The sequence below is a fragment of the Seriola aureovittata genome, chromosome 15 (assembly GCF_021018895.1).
Source record: "Seriola aureovittata isolate HTS-2021-v1 ecotype China chromosome 15, ASM2101889v1, whole genome shotgun sequence".
Lineage (NCBI taxonomy): Eukaryota > Metazoa > Chordata > Actinopteri > Carangiformes > Carangidae > Seriola > Seriola aureovittata.
Window position 1 is genome coordinate 7,096,710 of NC_079378.1, and position 23,936 is coordinate 7,120,645.

Below are 23,936 nucleotides of genomic sequence, written 5' to 3' on the forward strand. Positions count from 1 at the left end.
CTATTGTTAACTTATTTGTTTGTTTTTTAATTAGCAAACTGAACTGAACTGAATTAATTACTATCATCAGTGAGTTATTGAATGATGATGATGCTTGAGTGAATGATTATGAAAATGTTTTTTTAATAAAGGGACAACTGATTCAGATAAGCAGTTAGAAACAAATTTAGAATAAAATATCTGAGAATATTGTATAAATGTGCAAATTCTCCTTGACAAAGATGCCAACATACAGTTGCGGGGAAAAGTTTGGGCATTTATGGGAATATGTTTTGAGATGGAAATAAGTAAATACAATACGACCCCGGCAGCCATTAAAATTAGCCAGTAAAATGTCTATGCACTGTTGTTTTTTTAATTTATGATCTTTAAAAATAGGGGAAAAAAATAAATTTTAGCAGAAATGCCGGCTTGCTAACACGTTGATTTAGGATGTTTCACCCACTCATTCTGCAGATCAGACACCAAAACTTTTGCATACAACTGTGTGTCATGAAGATAAAGTCAGATAAGCTATCTGCATTTATCAGGCAGATGTGGATCTATAGAACTAGCATCCGTTGGGTGGTAAAGTAAGCAACTACTGTGGCTCCGCCCACCGCCGCTCAAACCGGAAGTTTAGCTGTTGTTGTCACACTGGAAGAAAATGGCTGCAGCTCCGACTTTTTTTCAATGAAGACACTAATATTTCAATTTCATTTCGTTTTCTCGCATCGGAGCCACAGTCGACCGCTATGCAATCTACAAGGCAAGTCCATCCTGTTCGTTGAGATTGACGTCGCTTTGTTGGTTTGTGTCTCAGACGGCGTAACATCGCTAGCGTAGCGGGTAACTCACAGCTTGCCCACTAGGAACGGGCTAGCATGCTAAGGTTAGCCATGTTAGCCTCAACGGTCAGGCATCAACGAGCTTGTTGCTATTCAGCCACTCTCTTGACTGCACTCTCAGTTATCAGAGTTCACTAACCCTAGCTACCCAGCTTTAGCGACGCAAAGACACATAGTGAGTGTATTTACTTCGCACACATATAAGCAAAGGATGAAACAATTTCGCTCGTCAGTCTTCTTAGCTGTTTTTATGTGGCATCTGATTGAGTGCCAGACAGGCTTTTTGGCATCAGCACTGACTTAACAACCCGCCCGCCACTCTTGAGTGTTTCTGTATCTCTGTTTGTGTATCTGTCATCTGCGTTTGTTTGGCCGTGCTGCGTGAAACACGTCTGCTGTGTTGCTGTGCAGGGTGTGAATGGTCACTATAGGAAGGTGACAGTGTGGGGCAGAAAGGACAGCATCGTCTACCGTCACTCGCCTTGCAGCTGGCGGTGGACCACAATGGTAAGTTTCATCTCTTTCAGGTCATCTGTCTCTGCATATCCAGTGGACACACACATTGATGTTTTCTACCAGATAAAATAGTCCACCACAACCCTTCACCAGGTCTTACACAGTTGGTCACTTATCTATTTGGGAATTCCCATTGTGACTGAGCTGATTTTTGTTTTTCACTTATTCCCCTCAGCAACAAGTTTTGGAATATGCATTGGATCGAGCCGAGGTAAAAGCCACTATTTCAGGTTTATATGCTTGTTTACAGAGAAAAGGAATTGCATGTGCTCACATCTATCTCTGTGCACCATCTAAATGCACTGTCCATGTTAGTCATACACGATTCTGCCATCATTCATTAATGCAGTGTATTATCTGTCATTCAGTACATTGTTGAAAGTGCTCGACAACGACCAGCCAAAAGAAGAATTTCATCTGGCGGGAGGAAGAGTTTGTATCAGAAGCTCTATGAGCTGTACATAGAGGAATGTGAGAAAGAGCCAGAGTTAAAGGTTTGTATTATGCAACTTGACTCTCAGTTATGACTAGGTCATTATGGGTATGCATGAAAACCTTGTTTATTCCAATCTGTAGATGATAAATGGAAAAAAACATGATCGTGTTGATAGAGGTTTCTAAACATCCATGCACATGTTTTAGTTACATGAAAGAGTGTTAATGCAAGAAAAAGGAGGACTTACATATAAGTGATTGAACAATTTTGAACACTGTATTTTCTACAGTCTGTCTTTTCCTTACTCGTTGGTTCAGAACCGAGTTAACTCCTGTTTTGTTTACCATTTATTAACTGCAATAGGCAACTACGTGATCGAGAAGTAATGCAGTCAGATGTGGTAAACTTGGGATTTAATCAACCTACATTTGTAAATTCTATACATAAACAGTAACATTGTAAAATCCACACGTACTAAAGTCTTATAAGAAATCACCCCTGCTTTTTGATAATAATAAAATAATTAGTAAATACCTGTAGTATGCCAGATTTTAAGAAGTGGCAGCGCTTGTCTGTTAAGTTTTCTTGTGAAAAGCCTATTAAACCACTATTTAAGAGCATTAACTCAAAGTAGAAGTGGGTGGAAAGCAGTAACATTTCTCTCTCATAGAGTTGGCATGGATATAACTGAGAGTTTTGTTACTAATATGGCAGATTGGTCTCTTATTTGTGTTTCAAAGAATTTGAGGAGAAATGTGAATCTACTGGAGAAGCTGGTGTCTCAGGAGTCTGTGTCATGTCTGGTGGTCAACCTGTACCCTGGGAATGAAGGCTATTCTCTAATGCTCAGGGGCAAAAATGGATCTGGTGAGAGAAGCCAGTTAAGCAATTACCCAAGTCCATCCAGTTGTTTTTTTTTTCTCCTTTTCTTTCAGCTCTGTTTACCACAATCATCTCATCTGCAACATTCATATCATGTTCCTCTCTAGATTCTGAAACAATCCGTCTGCCATATGAAGAGGGAGAGCTGCTGGAGTACCTAGATGCCGAGGAGTTGCCTCCTATTCTGGTGGATCTGTTGGAGAAATCACAGGTTTGTATGCGTATGTGCACATATACAGATGACTCTAGATTTAGGTTAAGCTAGCTATGCAGGGTTTCAGTTCTTCTTATCTTATAGTAGTTTCTTATTGATTATTGTATAATAATCTCCCACTTGTTGTCCATTAGTTAGTTGACATCCACAATATGCCCTGTGTCTCAGGTGAACATCTTCCACTGTGGCTGCGTAATAGTAGAGGTGAGAGACTACAGGCAGTCTGGAAATACCAAGATGCCAACCTACCAGAGCAGACACGTCCTGCTGCGTCCAACCATGCAGGTAAACCAGCAGAACACGTGAAAAACAAAATACAGTTTGAGCAATCGTAAGATTTTTACATCGATTGAATGAAAAAGTATTGACCTACAGTTGACGTTTTAACATAAAATTTGCCTTGTAGACTCTGATCTGTGATGTCCACGCCATGACGAGTGACCATCACAAGTGGACACAGGTAAAGTTTGGTATTTACCATCTTAGTGAAAAACGCAAGACTAAATCTGACACTTCACTATCTTGATTTGTCCCTTTTCTGTCCCATTAATTCACCCACATCCTCATTTAACACAACCCAAACACCTGTATTTTACAGAGCACTGTATTTTTTCCTGCAAATTCAAATTATATTGAATGTTTAAGTTAGAAATATTTTTTATTCAAGTAAAATGCATCTACAATGCCTTAGCTAACGCATATATTCTTGATCACAACAGTAGCAGTCCTGCCTTGTGTGTCTTGAGTCATTTTAGTATCAGCACATTGCGCAGGTGTTTTTTTGTAGCTGTTTTTATAGTCTGTTTTTCTTTTCTTTTTCTTTTTTTTAGGATGATAAATTACAGCTGGAGAGTCAGTTGATTTTGGCCACAGCTGAACCTCTGTGCCTGGACCCTTCCATCTCTGTCACCTGCACAGCCAACCGCCTGCTCTACAACAAACAGAAAATGAACACTCGCTCCATGAAACGGTACAGAACACACTCACGCACTCACAACAAAAGAATGCACGTTTCTGAATGTTTTTTTAAATGGAAGACATGAAAATTGAAAGCACTGTGATTGCAAAAAAGAAAATGTCAATGAATGAAGCAAAAGCCTTGAAAAGCATTTGAAGAGGCATACTTCTTGCTTGTTTGCACTGCAGGTGTTTCAAGAGGCACTCTCGAGCTGCACTGAACAGGCAGCAGGAACTGTCCCATCTGCCCATGCCACCGCAGCTTCGACTCTACGACTACCTACAGAGGAGGAAGGAGAGGAAACCTGCTCCCGTCATAGACCTGAAGATCTCCAAGATCGGAAACGTAAGTAGACAAACTACCTGCAATATGACAAACATATCTACACTGGGTACATACTTGGATATGATGAGGTTGGCTGAGGTTTTTTTGAAATGTTTCTTCAGCCATGTTTAAATGTATTCTAATTCCCCCAAGGGAGTCACTGGTGAACACAAGCTGGTGTTTCAGCACTACTACAGTATAGATCAGTGTATGTTGTCGTAGCGCACTCTCACTTGTTTTTGCTCATGCCCCTTTTTGTTTTTGTCTGATCTCGTCCTGGCCTCTTGGCTTTCATCACTCGCAGTGTGTTGACATGTGGAAGCAGAGCAACTGCCAACTAACTGTACCGAAGGAAATTGATGTGAGTAGCTCAGCGTTCCTTTTTTTTTTTTTTTTTTTTTTAACACTGTCACTTAAGCATTTGAACCAACACCACTTAAAACCCACTCAGCTCACAGTCTGACAGTTAAGATGTGGGGCATACCGAACCCTGATTTGTTTTTGTGTTTTGCTCCAGGTGGAAAAGTACGCCGTGGTGGAGAAATCCCTGCAATTGGAGGACTCTCAGCCCACCACTGTGATCTGGCCTGCTGAGGTAAGTGTGACAACGGCAGCATTAATATTCTCTGAGGGTAGAGATCAATGATGGCTGCTTGCTGTCAGAAAATAAGCAGGGGGTGTGTGCGTGCAACCTGTAATGCTCTACTCCCTAAATTGACTTTGCTGACCCACTACACTCTGCAAAATTACCACAGCCTGTGTTCACACAAATGTATGAACACAGAAACGATATCTTCTAAAAGGCTGTACGGCCTTAAACGGATTCCTTTTCGATGATAAGTCATGAATACCGTTCAACTCGACCACAGAAGTGCAGTAAATGTGGAACATTTCTGAATTTCACACGTGCTTCTGCTATTATGGAAAAGTAGACCACACTGGACTGCAGTCAGAGCGTGTCGGGGGCATTGCTTCTGTCCATAAATGGTGCTGGACTCTTTTTCACATCATTTGAAAATACCTCATCTCTTATGAAAGTCAGTGAAGCGAGGGGTGATATATTCTCAGTTCTCGGCCCTGAAACAGGTGGTGCGAGGCACAGTGCAGGTCATGAGGCGAGGCTAATTTGCTAATGTGAACATTAATGTTTGTGACAACATAACAAAAAATAGTCCACCTTTGTTTTTGCGGTTGGAATTTACCCGTGCCATTTTATCTTGCGCGTCATACAAACCTTTTTTTCATTAAATTGCATTCGTTTACACAGGAAGTTGTAGACGACTACACGCTTGAGTGTGAGGTGGGGGGCCAAGCGCAGAGGACCAAGGTGTCTATCTTCCAGTCGATGGGCGATCCACTGGTGTATGGGAAGATCTACTGTGCTAAAGAACCCAAAGCAGAGGAGGACAGCACAGACTTAAAGCTCATACATCCCCCGTAAGCACAAGTCTGCGAGACAAATTCAGTATACACGAGTGAATTTGAAATGCCGCTCATCTTCATCTCTTTTGTTTCATTCGCAGCTTCCTCATAGGCTCGAAGACAGACGCAGACCGGTGAGTCACCGTGTTTTCTTTTGTTGAGAAGCTAATCCTGTCAGATACAGTTTCCAGAGATATACTGTCAGAGAGCATGGTATAAAATTTAGCATAATGTCTGTTTCATAGGTTTCTTACTCAGTACAAAGGGGTGTATGAGAGGGATATGAAGTGTGTCGTCAAGATGACCCATAACTCAGTCAACGTGGGACAGGGGCCTCCCTCCCCCAGCAAAGATGAGGTAAATACTTTCTCACTTGGATGTAGGAAATGTTCAAGGTTGCTTGGGGTTTGTAACTCAAACAGAAAGTTACTGTTGTGTTACTTTTTGTGATTCGCTGTGGCTGACGAGCTGGTTTGAATGTCATCTGCAGGGTGATGGTATTTCTCCACTGGTCCAGACGTCTGTTTTGGGGAAAGGGGTTAAGCACAGACCCCCTCCCATCAAACTGCCTTCAGGATCAGGCAGCAGCTCCTCAGGTACAAATGCTACTGCTAAATTGCTCTGCAAACATGTTGTGACCGTACATGCCTCCTGGGAGCAGTGTGGTAGAGAACGGATACAGGGATAAATCGCCTCATTCGTGAGAAGAATCTCCTCCTGTTGCTATCTGGTGTCCTCCTGTCACCACAAGACTATTAAGCTCTTAAATATGAAGTTACAAGAGTTTAACCAGATCTATTTTATGCTCTCTGTTTATGAAAAATAGTGCAGTAAATATGTCAACTCTTCTTTTTTCCATCAGGTAATCCATATAGTTCACAAACCACCAGTGGTCTACTCAAGTGTCCTACGCCCCCTCCAGCCAAAAGCCAGTCTCTGAACAGGAAGCACTCCATGGAGCTGGGCCAGGTGGGCCTGCTGTCGCCCGCCTCCCTCTCCCCTATGGGCTCCACACAGAGTGAGTACAGCCGACTGTGACTAACCGTTGGGCTGCTTGCTTTCATCAGGCACAGCCACAGTTGTGAGAGCAAGTTGTATTGGAATGTCAGATCTGGATGAAGAAACAGTGAAACATGTCCTTGACAAGGGTCCAGGTCTTAAGAAATATGGGAGCATGAAACTACAGGGACGGATCTGGAACTTGACAAGCTCACAGAAAATTGCATCATCACCAGCCCTTGTTTCTGGTTTGTTATGTATTTAACTAAAGCCAGCTGGCACACACATTGTCAGAAAAATGGATGAAGTTTTGACAAGATGAGAGCCTCAGAAGTTATACTTAACTTTTTAGCTGTTATTAAGGAAAAGATCCATTTCCATTTAGCAAAGTAGCAACTGTCCTAAATTTGCAGTGCAAAAAAAAAAAAGATTAATCACTGAAGCAACAGAATGAGTCTAGAGTTTGTTTTTTTTTAACTAAACTTTTGCTTATAAAACGTTACAGATATCACCTGCTGAAAAGTAGCAAACCTCCCTGTCTTCATAATTGTTTTGTTTTTGTTTTAACCCATTTATCTCTCTTTAAGGATCTGGAACCCCCAAGCCATCCACCCCCACACCCACCAACACGCCGTGCTCCACCCCGCACCCCACCGACTCCCTCGCTGCTCCTCTCTCGGTGACCCCTACCCCTTCAGATCCTCCCATGGTTCAGAGCCAGTCGCAGCCCGCCCTCCTCACGCCTTTCCCCCAGCAGCAACTGGCTCTAAGCCAGCCGCTGCCCGTCATGACCATTCCCCTGCCCACCATGGGTACGTCCATCACCACAGGAACCACGTCATCGCAGGTCATGGCCAACGCTGCAGGGCTGAATTTCATCAATGTAGTCAGCTCAGTCTGGTAAGACATAAAATAAAAGTCTCTGGTGCTATACTGCCACTTGCTGTTCACTGTCACACTTCATGACGATCCTGTGCTGTTTTTGTAGCAGTCCTCAGACCTTGATGAGTGGCTCCAACCCCATGCTGGGTCCAGGCCTTAATCTGAGTGGAATCCTGCCACCTGGAGGGCTGATGCCCACCATGCAGTCCGCGGCACAGACTGGTAAGAGTGAGATTTCAGTGCCGTGTCCCCTCTTGTGCTACCAAAATGATTTATGAGCAGTCAGTCTCCATGTGACCTGCAGATAAACATGCTACAGGGTAGCAGTGTGGTGCTCTGAGCATGGAGACTAACCTTTTAAATGAACCTCTCGTGTTCTTTTGCATCCAGCCTTCTGACATGACCTTGAGCATAACAGGGAATTCCAGCTGCAGGGACCACTGACCTCTGACCTCACATTAGAGGGCAGAACAGTAGGATGCCATTTTACCAAACAGGTTCCTACTGCACAATCAGCAATTTGCATTTGATCAGGAAGATAAGAGGATTAACTGTATTGCTCAAGGACATTTTGAGAGGGTTGGACACACACTGGCTGCTCCAGGAATCAACAAGTGACTCTATACTTAAAAGGGTTGTTTTTCCTCTTTTAGCTCCGTGTTACATGCAATGCGTCACAAGGCTTCACAGGCCTACAGTAACAAAAGTTTCCGAACCAGGAAAAACTGAAAAGGTCTGATTATATAAAGGTAAAAGGGCCAATTCAAATTCACCATCTTTGACTGGTGTGCAACTGAGTCCTAGGTGTAAAAAGATGCTTATAGAAAATGAACAGAAAGTTGTTGTGAATGGAAACACGAGCTGTACAATGCACCGCAACAGTGTGTTCATATAGCAAAGAAAATTCCTCTGTTTGTGTTATTCTGTGTGGTGAGTGTAACTCTTGATTTGTTGCTGCAGGGAGTCATTTTGGCCTGAACAGCAGTACTGGGTTGAGACCACTGAACCTACTGCAGGTATGGCTCTTGCACCACTGTTAGTTGCATGCACTGGCTATTTGTTTGGCACCTGGAATAGTGGAGAGCTGTTTGTGAATCACCTGCATGGCTTAATTTCCTCACACGTCCCTTTTCCCTGCAGCCACACTGCACATCATGTCATGAAGTGAACACTTTTCATCAAGTTGCTCGAGTGTCTTTTGTATGTGGTGCCCCTGGATTGATTAGTGCCACCCTCTAACTTTTGAGATGGAAAGCAAATTAGCCATCGCTGGGGGAGGTCAAAGGATAGTGCAGAAGAAGTGTAGGGATAATGAACACAGGCAGAGTTTGTTTCAGGATCATTGCTTGCATTATCCCCTCTATAACCCTTTATATTGTTGATATTGTGATAGCAGTGATGGTCTAGTTACCCTGTGTTGTTTGATTGCTTTGTTAATTCTCCCACTTTCCCCTGCTCTTGTCCCTTTTTGCTTACATGTGCATCATTCCTTCCCCTCTGCCTCTCCATCTCCAACCCTTCAATCCTTTCCCCTGACCTCCCTGTCTGTCACTCCCCTACTTTTTGTCCGTTGGTGTCTGTGTGTGTGTGTATGTGTGTGTGTGTGTGTGTGGTTGTGTCTTTTTGTGTTTTACATTCCCAGCTCCCCACTGGTCCTCTCATCTTTAACTCTCTGCAGCAGCAACAGCTGTCTCAGTTCTCCCCACAGCAGAGTCAGTCGGCCACCTCCAGTCCTCAACAGCAGGGCGAGACGGTGAGACACACGTCTGCATGTAAAACGCACACAAGCACATACAGCCAACAGAATGCATGTTAGGGAAGTGATAAAAGAGCCAATGGCCACTCTGGGTTGTATGTCAGAGTTGCTAGAAAGAAGCCAGAACTCCGAAAGGAAGCTACGCCTAAAAAGGTTGGGGCAAAGATCTCTGGTCCGACCAAAGTGTGCTGACATATATGGCAAAGAATTTGAAAATGCTCAAGTGACCCAGCTGAAGCCCAGACTTGATAATGGAAAATCTATGAAACTGGTTCATGACAGCTGACAAGAAGCTCTGAGTCATACAAGAGCAAGTTTGAACAAATCTGCATGGAATAATGGGAGAAAAGCCCAGAATCCAACAGCGCCAAGCTGATACTGAAGTGTTCCAGCAGGCGCTGTAGGAGAAGCTGTAACTGCTGCCAAAACACCTCATAACAATCTAATGGCCAGACCCTCACTGTGCTGGGCTCACATATGAGAACTAGTAAAATTAGTTTCATCTTTCAAAGGACCAGTGTGTGGGTCTTAGTGGCATCTAGCGGTGAGGATGCAAGTTGCAACCAACTGAATCCCCCTGGTTCTTTTAAACCACTTTTTAAAACTTAGTTTTGATTTGATGTTCCTTTGAACAGTGTTTCAACAGTGTCTGGCTTTGTAACTGTGTGTGATGGCCTCACTGTTTTGTGCTACCTTTGACTTTCTCTGCAGGGTGATCAGGGGTCAGATCAAAGTATAGGAAACCAGCAAACCGCGGTCATCAACCTTGGAGTCGGAGGGTTCATGTCTCCACAGGCAGCAGGTATGAAACCCCCACCCCCCAATCACGCATGCAGACACACACACACGAACACACACATACACACAAATATACACTAAACCCACACAGATTTCTCTGAAACATTTCTGTTCGTTCAGTCCCTCCATCTGTTTCAAACTAGATTGACACCATACCACTAACTAGTACTAATAAGATAAGGTTTTACTAATGTATTCATCATTGTAATTACTGTACATTAGGACTCATAGTCTGTAACTAAACATGATCATTTTACTGAAGTCAGCCATTGTTCCTCTCAGTGGAGCATATAACAACTGACAGGAGAGACTCAACTTCCCCTTCTTCTCTGCTACATTTTCTTTTTTCTCTGTTGTTTTTATTTTTTTTGCCCCCACCCTTATGTCTTTCCCTCTTGCACTGTCCCGTCCTCCTCCTCCTCCACTTGTCTGGCTCACCCCCTATATGCTATTTGCCCATAATCCACACTTAAAAATCTATGTGGACATGGTAATTTCCCTGTGCTACTGGCCCCCCCCCCGCGATGTTCCTTCTTTTTGTCTTTTTCTTCCATTTCACCTCTTTCCTATATGGATCACTGACACCATGCCCCCCTACCCTGAATCCTCCTCCCCATCCTCATCGTTGTTTCCCTTTTGTACGTGCATTTTCTCTCTTCATACTTTCCTCCGTCGCTTTGCTTCTCTCCCTCTTGCCGTCACATCCCTTCCCCCTGGGGCTTCCTCTCTCCCTCCTCCCCCCCTTAGTGCTGTCCCAGTTGGGCTGTGGGCTGGACGGGTCTGGGCCCCCACTGCCTTCTCCAAGGCTTCAGCAGCAGCACCAGCCACAGATCCAAGTAATACAGCAACTTTAACATCTGTATACACATATACATTTTTTTTTTTTGTAGGACCCAAACACTGAGTCTAGATTCACCAGCACTCTCCATGCCTTCATTTAGCAGGCAGGTGTATGTTGTGCTCCATTATAAACTGTCAGGGAATCAGGTAAATTTACTTTGTGTTGTGTATTCAAGTCTAAAAAAAAAAAAGACAATGATTTCTTTATCTTTCTTTACCTACGAATTTGATATTTCATCAGACCTGGGTCAAATTTGAATGGATTTTATTTTTTTCTTAAACATTTTCTTAAATGTGCTTTTTATATATAGTAAATTAAAATGTAAATAATTATTCAGAATATATTCAATATATTCTTAATAATGTGTTTTTATTTATTTACTTCTAATGAACAGTTGTAATGAAAACTGTATCACCCCAGGTCTGATTTTCATCACTTGCCTTGTGGAATAATTTATTTTCTTTGTTGTAGATCAACACCATTCACTCCATCTTGTGTTGTATGTTTGGTTAATATGTTGTTTGACTAAGACGACAGCAGTGCCAGTATTTAAAGCAACCCGCACACCAGAGCTTGTGGCACTTCCCATGGCAGCAACTAACAGCGTGTCGAAGTGGGAGGCATGTTCTTACAAAGCTTTAGAAACAGGATCTGTTGAAATGTTGCTGACTGTATCACGACAGATTAGAGATGTTTAAGCATGAAGTGTTAAGGTGTTACGGACCTTTTTTTTTTTTTTTTTTTTGCCCAGTTGAAGTTGCTGACTTACTCTGAGCAGAAAGCACGGTTGCTAAGCTGCATGTCTGTCGTTGCCAGGATCACAGCCAATAATTTGTGTCTCCAGAACGCCACTGGTGCTGCTTGACTGTATCCTGCCTCACTCCCCAACACACCCTGCCCTGCCCCCAAATCTGTATCTCCTCCTCTTCCTCCTCCTCCCACCCCTCTGCAACCCATTAACCACTCTTCTGTGTTTCTCTTCACACTCCTCTTGAATGTTGTACCAGGCTTCAATTCAGCTTCACTAATCAATGCCACTTAATATAGATGTCTATGACACTATCTAAGATTCCAGTTACAGTGAGGGAGTCTGCTCAACAGCGATGCCAGTGAATGTTTCTTTTAACCGCGCTGCAGGTGCTTACACATACGTTAGACCTACTGACAGAAACGTGCATTGTGATGCTTGTAGTAAGCTAACATCCTGAAATTGCCTCTCATATTGTTTCTGTATCATCTTTCTCTCCGCACTGGACAGTTGCAATTCTTGCAGCACCAAATGCAGCAGCAGCAAATGGCTATGGGAGCAGCAGCTCCTCAGGGGGGAGCACCACGGCAACATACCGCCAGCCAACCAAGAAGTAAGAGGAAGAGGAGCACGCCACAGCCCCTCCCAAAGTCATGACAGACTAAAATCACACTAAACCCCACCCCACCCCCAGCTACACAAGGACGTGAATGATCCATACTGTGCTCTTTGTCTGCCTCACTGTGGAGACTGCAGACAAAAAAAAGACTTTTTTTTTTTTTTTTTTTTCCGTTTTTGTTTGTCTTTTTCTAGCTGACAAATTTGTATGTAATGGTTGTCAGAGGTTTTGGAGAACCAAAACTGTGTCCACCATAGAGGATGGGGCTTTTAGAACAGGGAGCCCTACGCTTTAAGAACCTTAGTGATATTTTTTTGAGATGAAACAGAAAAAGATGGTTCTTGTAGGTATTGGGCTTCCACGATAACAGATCGCCCCTTCAGGAAGATTTGTTTTTTTGTTTTCTATGGAGACCCCCGTGGACTGAGAGGATCATGAATGCACATTCTCAGAGGATTCCTCATGAGCCTTCCTGATCCTCGTGCCTCTGCTTGGTTGACCCCCGGTAGAAACTGCCCTTTAAGCACAGATCCCAGCTGAGCTTATTGACACCAAATCCTCCATATAACCATTACATGTGAAAATGCAAATCTGATCTTGGCTTAGTGCCTGGGGGCAGCTCTCTACCTCTCAGTCTGTTGGAAGTCTTTCTTCTGTTAGCAATCCCGGCACAGGGCTCAACCGAGGACTCAAGATCAACATGCAAGACGGTGTACCTGCTTTTGTACAGCACATTTTGAAAAGGCATTTCCTTTTAATTAGTTCAGGAGCCATGGGCGTATTCTTACAAGACATCATCTGAGCGTGTGTGTGTGTGAGACGTTTCTGGACACTGAGAAATAATTTTTTAAGCAGTCTTTGTCAGCAGTTTTATTGTTATTAAAAAAAAAAGAATATATATTGACAGTGGAAAATACAGCTTTTAGATAAAAAGCATTGTCTGCGGCTCCTTATTGTGCTGTCTTCACACTGTGTATGACTTTGTCGATGAGTTTGTGGATCTCTCTCTGTCGCACTGTTGCTCGGTTTATACACTCCTGCAGCTTCTCTCCCGTCAGGGACGACCCACCTGAGCCAGAGGGGAAGACTGTTAGCAACAACGTTTTTTTCTTTCCATTCAACCTCATAGAACAGTCGGTATGATTTGTTTTAATGCCTGCAAACTGCAGGAGCTCCGTTTACACACTTGTTTGGCAGGTTTACAGTTGCAACTGGGACGCAGTCCTCATTCTTCAAGAGAGAGGACTTAACATTGGAGCAGTGTAGGTAGACTGTCTGACTGACTTTACTAACTGCACAAAATTCCAAGCTAGGTTTGTGCAAAATATGATACCAGCATAAACATAAACAGATAATGACTGAATTCTTTAGTGTGGGATTTTAATTTGGCATTTGCTTCATACAATTCTTTATTTAAAAAAAAAAAAAAAAAAAAAAAAAAGGTTTTCAATACATTTAATATTTTTAAATTCATACTGATTATTGAAAATGGAGAGTAAATGCTACTCAACTTAACTTAGGCCTCTTAACCTCTGATTTAGTTGTTTATTTTTTAACTTTTGACTAAAAACATTACTAAATTGCACAGTATATCCCAGGATAAAATAATTTTATAGTTTAAATGTAACCTTTGTATTCTTAGATCAGCTTTTCCAGCCCTGCATATTTGACAGTGGGGCGTTCCTAATGAGTTTTCCTTTTTGTAATCAATAACAAATGGGATATGCAACACAGGGAGAGGCAGGTCTCTACAGACTTTAGTCTGACCTGGTTTGTGCAGAGAGCAGAGTCGATCTTCCTCATCCGTCACCACAGTGAGGTCAGCGGTCGCCAGACTCTCCTCCTCGGACGTGGGGTCTACGATCAGTATGGAGCTGCGCAGAGAGCAGGGGAGGATCACACTTGTGAACACTGAAGGTAGTTTTTATTCTGGCTAGACAAACCGAAAATCGTCCACTTACTCATCGAAGATACAAAAAGAGGTAGCGACTGGATGTTTGTGAATATGCAGCCCGTGTCTCTTTTCTAAATTCAGCTCTGGTGAACATGTTTCTTTGTTGATGGTGATCTCCGGGAGTTGTGCTGTGGAGAACAGGGAAGATGTGAAGTTATCATACTCATGAAAAGCAGCTTATAAACCAGATAGATCCTATGTGGCTCTATCCTATGTATAAGGCCGTAAAGAATTAGTTCACTTAAAGTGGGAGGATGAGCCTGAGTATGTGCTGCAAGGTACAGCATGGACACTTAATGTCAGGCACAGATCACTGATTGTGCAAGAATGACTATATATACAGTTAAAAACAAATTGTTTTTTTCATTTCAGCTACAGTAGCAGCACAGCACATACTGTTCTTCAGAGCGGCCAACAGGGCAACAATACAAGCATCCAACACGTTCCCATCGTAGTCCAGACACATCATGTCGCAGTAGAGCACCCAGCAGAGCTGCAACCAGAATCAGCACAATCAGAACCAATGATCTCGACATATACAACGGTATAACAGGCACCAGTGTATGTGCGTCAATCTGCGTTTACCTTTCCTCTGTCAATGCACAAGTCCTCTGTTTGTATCACTTCAGAGCTGCAAAATCCATATGACAAAACTTAGTGAGAGTATTGGCAGGCATGAAGAGAATTAACACACACCTGATAAAAACGTAAGAAATGTGTATTAAAATCTGCTGCACCTTTCGATTACATCAGCGATAAACTGGCTGGCAGCCTGGGCCTGTTCTCCAGGCGGGCCCGGTCGAAACCGAGACGAACACAGAGGCGGCAGGTCCACGTTGGGCACTAACAAGGACGGGGAGAGAAATGGAGTCAAGACAGTTAAGACATAGTTAACTGACATATAACAGATTTTATAATAATATTAATAGTCTCATCTACTCAAGCTGTGTTGCACATAAGCTGAGAATTCCAGGAAATGTCAATTATGTGATTTTTTTTAATATAGTCATAAAACAAGACTTGTAGAGCTGACAAAACACCTTATAAATTGCCAACTATAAACATCTCAAAGAAAACAACTGGCAATTTGACAGTGAAACATGCAATTATGTCACAAGTATGTCATAATTAAATTGACTAAATTTATGATATTTTAATTATGTAAAGTTATATAACATAATATTAGGAACAAAAGGAGGAGAAAATAAATCCATATCCACCTGGTGTACACTGCCTTGATTCAGCACTTACCGATGTAACCTTTACCAGGTGCTTCAACTGTAGGGTTTGCCAACTCCTGCACACAAAGAAACACAAGAAAGGAGTAAACATATATTTATATGGTCCAAAACCATTTAAATAAGACTTTTAGCTAATGTGTTCATGATTATTTACCGCTTTGATCCCACAGATGACGGTGGTGTTTCCAACCTTCACCAGGGCTGAGCCGTCTGCTGTGGATATGGACCCTGAACAGAAAGAAAATTATCCCATACAGACTTGGAAAAAATATATATATGATGATTTGTGTGGATAAGACTCAGCGCTGTGTCTCACCTATGTTTAGCGTTGTGGTTCTGAATTCTGACAGCTCCCGTCCATCAGGCCGGCAGTTCTCTTTCTAAAAAGGGAAGGTTTGGATGTTATGTGTCTGCTGGCACTGACATTAATAATAAATAGAAATGTGTAACCATTCACTCAGAGGGACAAGCTGAACGTCAGCTATGGACTGAATGTATGTTTTTACTCTCACTAACCAGGAAACTCCTGTGGTACTCCAGAGGCTCAGCAGTCCTGGAGTGAACAAGGAGAAGGAGGTTGTTGGTTTACAGAAAGTGAAAACATCACTAACATTTATCTTTAATGACAGATCCGCTCATTCGCCTGTAATTCAGAGCTCGCTTAGATGACGGGTAAATCCTGTTATCAGATCAATGCCACCAGGACTGGCTGGTTATTGCTTATTTATCGTGTATTAACTAACTATTCACCAGTCAGATCAATTATATCGTAATAAATATATTCACTACAGCACATCGGCGGAACAGGATTCACATGCAGATTTTTATTTTTCTGACAGCAGTCAACGATCACTTCTAATAATAAATTAGTTTTATAACTGAGATTACAACACATTAAAAGTATTATTTTAAATGTAATAACTGCAATCTGTTCAAACTTACTTGAAACCAGCCGCCATGATGTTTTGATTAACCACGTGGGTTTGGTGTCCACACTACGGTAGCCGGTAGGAGGAAGTACAAGTAGAAATGCGATTTTGTTCTCTTCCTCCACCACCACGGTTCCTGCGGTCGTTCCCACCCCTGTCCTCTAGGTGTCAGTGAATGTGTCACCGCAGGACCGCTCGGTGCTCTCTTGCCTCAAACTGATGATGTGTCGAGAAAAAGTTGTCACTTCCTTGTCACCCTTGTGTTCAGTTGTGATTGGAAGTGGAGTCAAACTGAACCGCCCGCAGAGTAATGGAAATACCAGGATTGTTATTTAGTGCTTCCACCTTCTAAACAGTCGTCTAAGCTTGTATTTTCTTGTGTACCCCGGGAAGTTAGAGCAGCGAGACACGGCGAGACACGGAGCAAAGCGAGGAGAAGGGAAGCTAGCTTTACAGCTAGGCACTCTGAGTGGTGGTCTGTTAGTGACTGCAGAATAACTAATGGAAAATGGATTTCCTCTGTGAAATAGTTCAAGCCCTGGTCGCATTAGCAGCTCTAGCTTTCATTGTGGTAAGTAGTTATAATAATGAGTTGATATTGTGTTGGCAGACAGCTGTTGTAGCTTGTTTATCATGTGTTTGATGTCTGTAATGTGAAGCAGAAGCTGTCCATAAGCATTTTGCACCCACTGGTCGGCAGTGTGGATTTCTGTCTCTGTACTTTTTCATGTAAGAAATCCTTTTGCAATGTGTTATTCTCAGGCTTTATCTTGTACTTTCCCTCAATTTTATGACACTTCCTTTTCTCTCTGCGTCTGTTTGTAAACACTAAAATCTAGTTGTTAATCCTTAGATATCTCCAAAGCAGCAGCAGGAGGAGAAGCCCACTTTAAGGTGGAACACAGAATTCTAAAAAGTATTAAAAACCTAGCATGATTTACATAATGATAAAATTACGACCATTTTATTAGATTTGAGTCTGTAATATAACAACATAAACAAAAGAAGGAATCTGACATTCAAGAAAAGGATGTAATCCAAAACACTGAAACTCATGGTAACAACAAAGTTTGCTGTGCTTCTGCTACTTTACTGACTTTAGTGGAGGTTCTGACAGAATTAGTTATCACAGCTTTACTCATGAAATAATTAGTACATGTTCTAAAATATTCAATACATTCACTCAGCTGTCTTCTATTCAAATTGCTAATTTATTTTCCACCTGTGGTGAAAAACTCTTAACATACCTGAAGGCAAGTGTAACAAGAGTGCTATTTTGGCTTTTTCAGGTGCTCGTTGTAGCACACGTCACCGCTGGGATGGTGAACCTGATCCGCCACGAGAAGGAGAAATACTTCCTCACTGCCTCAGGAGAGAAGGGGCTGTTCCCCAGCCTGCACGACCCCCACTCCAGGGAGCTCTCTGTGGTGATCCCAGCCTACAACGAGGAGCTCCGAAGTGAGTGACATTTACAGGATTCATATAGGATGCATAGGATATAGGATACATCATTAGTCTGTGTTTTAAGGACTTTATCATCACCAGCAGTTTAATGCTTATAATTGCACTTTAAAGTTTACTTTGTGATGGATGATAAATTGTGCACCATCCACTGGCTAGTAAAGCATTCAGTAACCATGCATGTTGGTTCAGTTTAAATCACATAGTTCACCTTGTACCTGCAATAGGTTATGGACACTAATATGTGTGTGACTATGTCATTACAGTGCCTGTGATGTTGGATGAAGCTATGGATTACTTAGAAAACAGACAGGTAAGTGCTCAGCCTCATATGGGCAGTGTTAAATTAAATCCTAATGATAATTTTAGTTTGATTAAAATGGGAATAATTAAAAGAGTCTAAGAAATATTTTTTATTTTATTATCTTCACTGATCTAAGTGAAGCAGTTTTATCATCTTCCTGACTGTGAAACAAAGAAAACATCGGTTATTCTCAAAGTGGCCAGTAGGTGGCAGCATTAAACTGGAAAAAGTGCCTGTTGTGAAATAATTCCCTCATGTTATTTCTTTACTGCAGAAACAAAACCCATCTTTTACCTATGAGGTAATTGTGGTCGATGATGGCAGCAAAGACAAAACCACAGAGGTAATAATTTAAACCTTTTTTCGGGGATATGTTACCGAGAATTTTATTTTTGCTCAGCTCACTTGCTTAGCTAAGCATTTGAAAGTGATACCAGTAGAGATTTGGTTTGTGAGTGAACACTGTTGCGATTGTCCTGCCAGGTTGCGTCGCGGTACACTAGGAAGTATGGTGCCGATAAAGTGCGGGTCCTGACGCTGGTCAAGAACCGGGGGAAAGGAGGGGCGGTGCGGATGGTGAGACTGTCAAACTACATTGTGTCTCAATGCACCACAAAAGCAATAGTAAGGAATTCAATTTGTATTGATTTTACATGTGTTTTTTTCTGTCTCATTTAAAAGGGAACTCTGAGCTCCAGAGGTAAAGTCATTCTGATGGCCGATGCTGACGGAGCCACAAAGTTTTCCGACCTTGACAAAGTGGAGGCTGGACTTAAAGACCTCAACCCTAAACCGGTGCGGCTGTGTTCAGTTTTTTTTGCTCTGTCTTACATACATGTGTTAATTGAAGGCGGTTAGTGTGTGACCATCCTTTAAACCTCTGTCTGTACATTTAGGAGAACATGGGAATTTCCTGTGGTTCCAGAGCTCACCTGGAGCAAGAGTCAGTAGCTCAGGTATCTGTCTTCTTTGTCCGCTTGGAGTCCAGAGTATTGTAGACTATGTCTGTTTAACCATTAAGTAACCGCTGTTGTGTCTGTGCCGCAGCGAGCCGTCTTTCGTACATTCCTAATGTATGGCTTTCACTTCCTGGTGTGGTTCCTTTGCGTGAGAGGGATCAAGGACACACAGTGCGGCTTCAAGCTTTTCACACGCGAGGCTGCTCTCAAGACCTTCTCCTCTCTCCACGTAGAGCGATGGTAAGGACTCGCACTCCACCATGGACACATCATGAGTTAGTAGGATGATGTAGTGACAGCTGTATTGTCTGCTGCCATGACAAACATTCATTTTCCTCAATTTCTCCTTATAATGAGAAACTGACCAGATGTTTTTTCTGTCATGGTGGCACCAACACACAGACACACTGTTGTGGTTTTGTGCCTTTGTGTGAAAAGAGTCAACCTGTTGCACTCAATCTGTTACAATCAATCCGTCATTTATTATAACGAAATAAGCATTGGTCTGTTTAATGTTAAATGCAGAAACATGCTTATCAGAAGTCCTGTGCCTCGTTAGTCTTATCAGCAGACACACTGGTGTGACCAGCGACCTCACACAGGTGGTTCCAATGAATCCGGTTAATTAGAACTCCAGTCAGGTTGAAGCTAGGCGGAGCTATGCTTGGAAAGCCATGATGTCACCAAACTCAATGGACCAATTAGAATAATAATGGGGTAAGTTCTCCTGCCCAACAACAGCTAATAGGAGAGTGAAGGAAGATGTCAATCAAGCTGACACACACACAGTTTTGAGGGGAAGTGAAATCAGGCAGCATGAGTGAAGACACCTGTTTTGGCTTTTATATTTTCTGATAAAGGTCATTGCAACTCTTACAATTCTAGCATAATATCCCAGATTCAAAACTGAAAACAGGAGTTTTTAAAATATCTTTATGCCTGTTTTTTTTTTTTTTTTTACTGTACAAAAGAAGCGTTCTTCTGAAATGTTTAATGTTTTCTAATCAGGAGCACTTGCACAATAACTTTGTCTAAATAAAATACAATCTTGCAGTTTTTGCCTCGCCTCAACATTTAGCATCATTTTTGATTGAAGTCAGGAACTATCTGATCAGAACTGGGCATTAATAATACAAATCTTACCTGTTATTCAGTGCTAGTTTTCGGTTCATTGCAGTTATCAGTAATGTGGACACACATGTCAGTAGCAAAAAGGTTTGACATCTGTTCACTTGTATCCTTCTTCTCAAAGGGCTTTTGATGTGGAGCTCCTGTATATTGCCCAGTGTTTTAAAATCCCCATAGCAGAGGTGGCGGTCAACTGGACTGAAATAGAAGGTAGGTTTTTCATGGAATATGTGGACATGTGTCCTCCCACTGTGCCACCTATCTTCTATAAATATCTCTGTTGTGTTTTCAACTCTATGATTGGCTGATTTAATATATTTGTATTATTTGTAGTTAGGAAGCCTTGTTAGTACTGCTGTGATTAAGTCTTTTCTGATGGTGTAACTGTATGGCCTATCAGCAGTAAAAGTCAGAATACTGGTATATTTCCATTATTTGTCCCATAAAAGCATCACTCGAGAATTAAGTTCCTGTGCGTTTGCCCTGCCAGGGTCCAAGCTGGTCCCGTTTTGGAGCTGGCTGCAGATGGGACGAGACCTGATTTTCATTCGCCTGCGCTACATCACCGGAGCCTGGAAACTGGAGTCGCCACATAAGACTGACTAGCCAAGCAGACAGGCCCTGGTATCCTAGAGACAGCCTCTGATCGGGCCATCAAACCTTTGGTTGAGGTGGGATTAACAACTGTGTCCATCAGTCACAAAGAACCGAGTACAGTATGCCACATTGTTTTCCTTTCCGAACATCACTGGAGGTGGAGTAATGGCACAGTTGTGGGTTCCTCATGGTCCTGCCTTTTTTCTTTTTTTCTTTTTTCATCGGATATTGGCTTGTGATCGCCACTGTTACATGCACATTTCTGTTGCCGCCATTTACAGAATGTCTGTATGACTGGTCCTTGTATTCAGATACTTAATGTTTATTTCTGTGGCCAATCAGCTGTAAGTCAGAAAGACTTGTAGGAAATGTGAAGGATGTGTAGATCTGTGTGTCATGATGCTGACGGGTAGACTGGATGATGTTGTATGAGATTTTTACAGGGGGAAGGACTGAATTTTTGAGGAAATATTGCCATGGGTTGATGGGATGGATGACTTGAGTCCAAATAAAAAACATTGATGGTTTATGCTATGAAAATCATTATTAATGTAAATAGTGCTGCAACAATTAGTTTATGTAGTTGATAGACAGAAATTTGAACTATTTTTATAATCGATTAATCATTCAAGTGATTTTTGTTTTTTTTTGTTTTTTTAAATAGTAAAAATGCCAAATATTTGATTTGAAGTATTAGAATTCTTTCATTGTTGTAAAAGTAATATATTTTGGTTTGGACTGTGCGTCATACAAAACAAGATATTTGGTGTCACCTTGAGCTTTATATTTTTAATCTGCATTTTTCAGTTTTTTGATGCTTTATAGACCAAAAAACTAATTGATTTCAGCAACAAAATTATCATCATAGATGCAGCACTACTGTTAATTGTAAACCATTGATTTTTAAAATGGTTACAAAAAATGCACTTTGGCTTCTCTGAGAGTTTGTGGGAGGATGTTTGAGAGTCGAAGAAGGAACAACAGCAAAAGAAATCTCAACACTAAAGATCTGAGGTCAGAGGACACAATTCATGACCATTTAATACCTTGTATATCAATATGGACACCAATCATGGTATTAGACAAGTTTAAACTGGTCAACTGTGTGATCTAAATTTTGTATTTGTTAAAAGCCTCGCTGCAGTGTTTATGGACCAGTCAGAGCTGAGCTAAATATCTTCTGTTAAGATCTGATGTTGTTTTCAAAAAACTTTAAACAAAAGGAGTTGTTAAATATTTATATAAAAAGCATTACAGCACCATTTATTTCTAGTGAAGCTCAAAATTTGTATCAGGGTCAAACAAAATCCCAAGAATTTTTACGCCATGTTTAACATTTCGATAACATTTGAAACTTTGTTATGTTGTGTCCTGATCTTCTATCAGTCAGCTTCCCGTCTCTTTGTGTCTTTCCTGCCTCTGACACAAAGCTTCACCCTGCTAATGCAATTTTTCACTGCAAAATTTAACAGATGCACTATCTTAATTGGATCTTAACACAGAGGGTGCACAGTGCGACAATGAATGACGGCTTTCATCCCAGGTCACTGTTTCTCAAATTGAGGGCTATAGGGTTTCTATCAGGCGTTCTTCAGAGAGTACTGGGGTCAGGAAAATATCTCTTAAATATCATTAGTAGAAATCTGCAGAATCTGACTCTACTTACAGTTTATTTAATTTTGTATAAAATTAGATTTAACAGCTAAAATCCTGTAATGAAATTAGCCGGTATCAGCAATATAAAGTTTTATGAGTATGGGGCTGCATTATCATGAGTTGGGTTTTTCCTTGACATGAAACAATGTGCAGAAAACCTGGATTACATTATGTGTCGCCAAACTCATCCTTTTTCCTGTCTCCCAACCCTCATGTGGACATCATCTTGGAAAATGTCCAGCAAGCGTTTTTGCGGTCGCAGTAAATGAACTTCTCAATAGAGCTGTTTTCTTATGCAAGCCTGAGGTCTACGGTTCATGTTGATGAGGATGTCTCTGGGGCCTCCCGGAGCCCCGGGGAGAGCATCCTGTTTGTGCCCTGTCTATCTGTCTGCCTGTCTGCCCTGAGCAGCTAGACAAGACACACACCGGCTGTGAGTCATAATCTGGCAGGAGAGTGAAAAGGTGACACATTAAAGATTTACATGAGGAAGGGATTTTATTGATCCAAGTCTGATTCCTGCTGATTTTCTGCAGGAAATCAGCTTGAACTTTAACTATGTGATGCCAAAACAAATAGGCAGATTTCTTAAATTTGAATTGATAGACATGACTGGGCAGACGTTCATCAGGTGAGGTGGACAACAGCTGAAGCCAGATGAATAAATCAGTCATTATTAGGCTGATTTCTTCCTATACTTATTTCCAAAGAGAAGGAAGAAACACTTGAACCATTTATAGTGTTCATCGTTTTGCCCTTGGACCCTTCTCGCGGCTTCCCTGAGGACCTGGGACTAGATTTTGGAAATCCCTCGCTCTCATAGACCACCACCTATTTGAGGAACACCGGGGCAGTTTATTTCGGTGGTGCATTCTGATGATCCACCTGGTCGATGGACAAAAAAAAATCATGAGGTTTTACAGATGATCCCCAGAGTGGTTTCACTTCGTGTTGGGAGTATTGTTACGTTCCGCAGCAGTTGCTGTAAACTGTGAAAATGTCAAACTTGTAGACTCACTGTCGCCAGCCGGGCTTGCGTCATTAACTGGACCAGTCACGGCACTCCCAATAAAGGATCGTATCCATCCGCAATGAGAAAGACCTCTGTGTGGCTTCCAACAGTAGATAATGAAGCAACTTCGATTTTTAAGAGGAAAAAATGTTCTTAGCGTGAGTGAAAGACACGGCGGAATATCTATAGATATAGTTCCTCCTCAGGGCGACTTTCTACTTTCACATTGTTTAGGCTACAGGTGTAGGATGGGCGCGTGTGCGCGCGTGTACCTAACATAGAATAAATAGTTAACTATTTAATGTCATTTTACTAGATCTCAGTTGAAATTATTCTGTAACTTCACATACTATGCAAACCATTATTCATATAAACCAATCAGGCTTCCAGCACCTATAATCTAGAATACACACCACTGGCAAGATTGCAACTTCCTGTAAATAAGAGAGAGCTAATGTCACTTCAATCATCAC

The 23,936-nt window shown here is 41.8% G+C and overlaps 3 protein-coding genes across 4 annotated transcripts; 2 read left to right on the top strand and 1 right to left on the bottom strand.

Annotated features, from left to right (window-relative positions):
• Positions 1-633: 633 nt before the first annotated feature.
• On the top strand, positions 634-13,155 carry supt20 (SPT20 homolog, SAGA complex component). Of its 2 annotated transcripts, XM_056397142.1 has the most exons (24): positions 634-748; positions 1,239-1,334; positions 1,519-1,554; positions 1,712-1,837; positions 2,520-2,646; positions 2,769-2,872; positions 3,044-3,160; positions 3,282-3,335; positions 3,706-3,845; positions 4,022-4,178; positions 4,462-4,518; positions 4,675-4,752; positions 5,425-5,594; positions 5,681-5,713; positions 5,825-5,936; positions 6,070-6,175; positions 6,442-6,597; positions 7,166-7,478; positions 7,567-7,682; positions 8,421-8,476; positions 9,103-9,213; positions 9,928-10,018; positions 10,762-10,850; positions 12,114-13,155. In XM_056397142.1, the coding sequence occupies exons 2-24, from the start codon at positions 1,332-1,334 to the stop codon at positions 12,258-12,260; spliced, it is 2,499 nt and encodes an 832-aa protein (XP_056253117.1). In that variant the 5' UTR covers positions 634-748; positions 1,239-1,331; the 3' UTR covers positions 12,261-13,155. The 2 variants fall into 2 exon arrangements, with proteins under 2 accessions (XP_056253117.1, XP_056253118.1); XM_056397143.1 differs by lacking the exon at positions 10,762-10,850.
• On the bottom strand, positions 13,078-16,426 carry exosc8 (exosome component 8). Its single transcript, XM_056397145.1, has 11 exons — positions 16,360-16,426; positions 15,934-15,970; positions 15,734-15,797; positions 15,572-15,645; positions 15,428-15,473; positions 14,914-15,019; positions 14,762-14,807; positions 14,573-14,669; positions 14,184-14,304; positions 13,990-14,096; positions 13,078-13,291 (listed from the first exon to the last, which is right to left on the bottom strand). The coding sequence occupies exons 1-11, from the start codon at positions 16,374-16,376 to the stop codon at positions 13,173-13,175; spliced, it is 834 nt and encodes a 277-aa protein (XP_056253120.1). The 5' UTR covers positions 16,377-16,426; the 3' UTR covers positions 13,078-13,172.
• A 153-nt stretch (positions 16,427-16,579) lies between these two features.
• alg5 (ALG5 dolichyl-phosphate beta-glucosyltransferase) lies at positions 16,580-21,322 on the top strand. The gene is made up of 10 exons (XM_056397144.1): positions 16,580-16,917; positions 17,636-17,804; positions 18,074-18,120; positions 18,386-18,454; positions 18,595-18,687; positions 18,793-18,906; positions 19,008-19,067; positions 19,159-19,310; positions 20,323-20,408; positions 20,689-21,322. The coding sequence occupies exons 1-10, from the start codon at positions 16,855-16,857 to the stop codon at positions 20,802-20,804; spliced, it is 969 nt and encodes a 322-aa protein (XP_056253119.1). The 5' UTR covers positions 16,580-16,854; the 3' UTR covers positions 20,805-21,322.
• Positions 21,323-23,936: the final 2,614 nt, after the last annotated feature.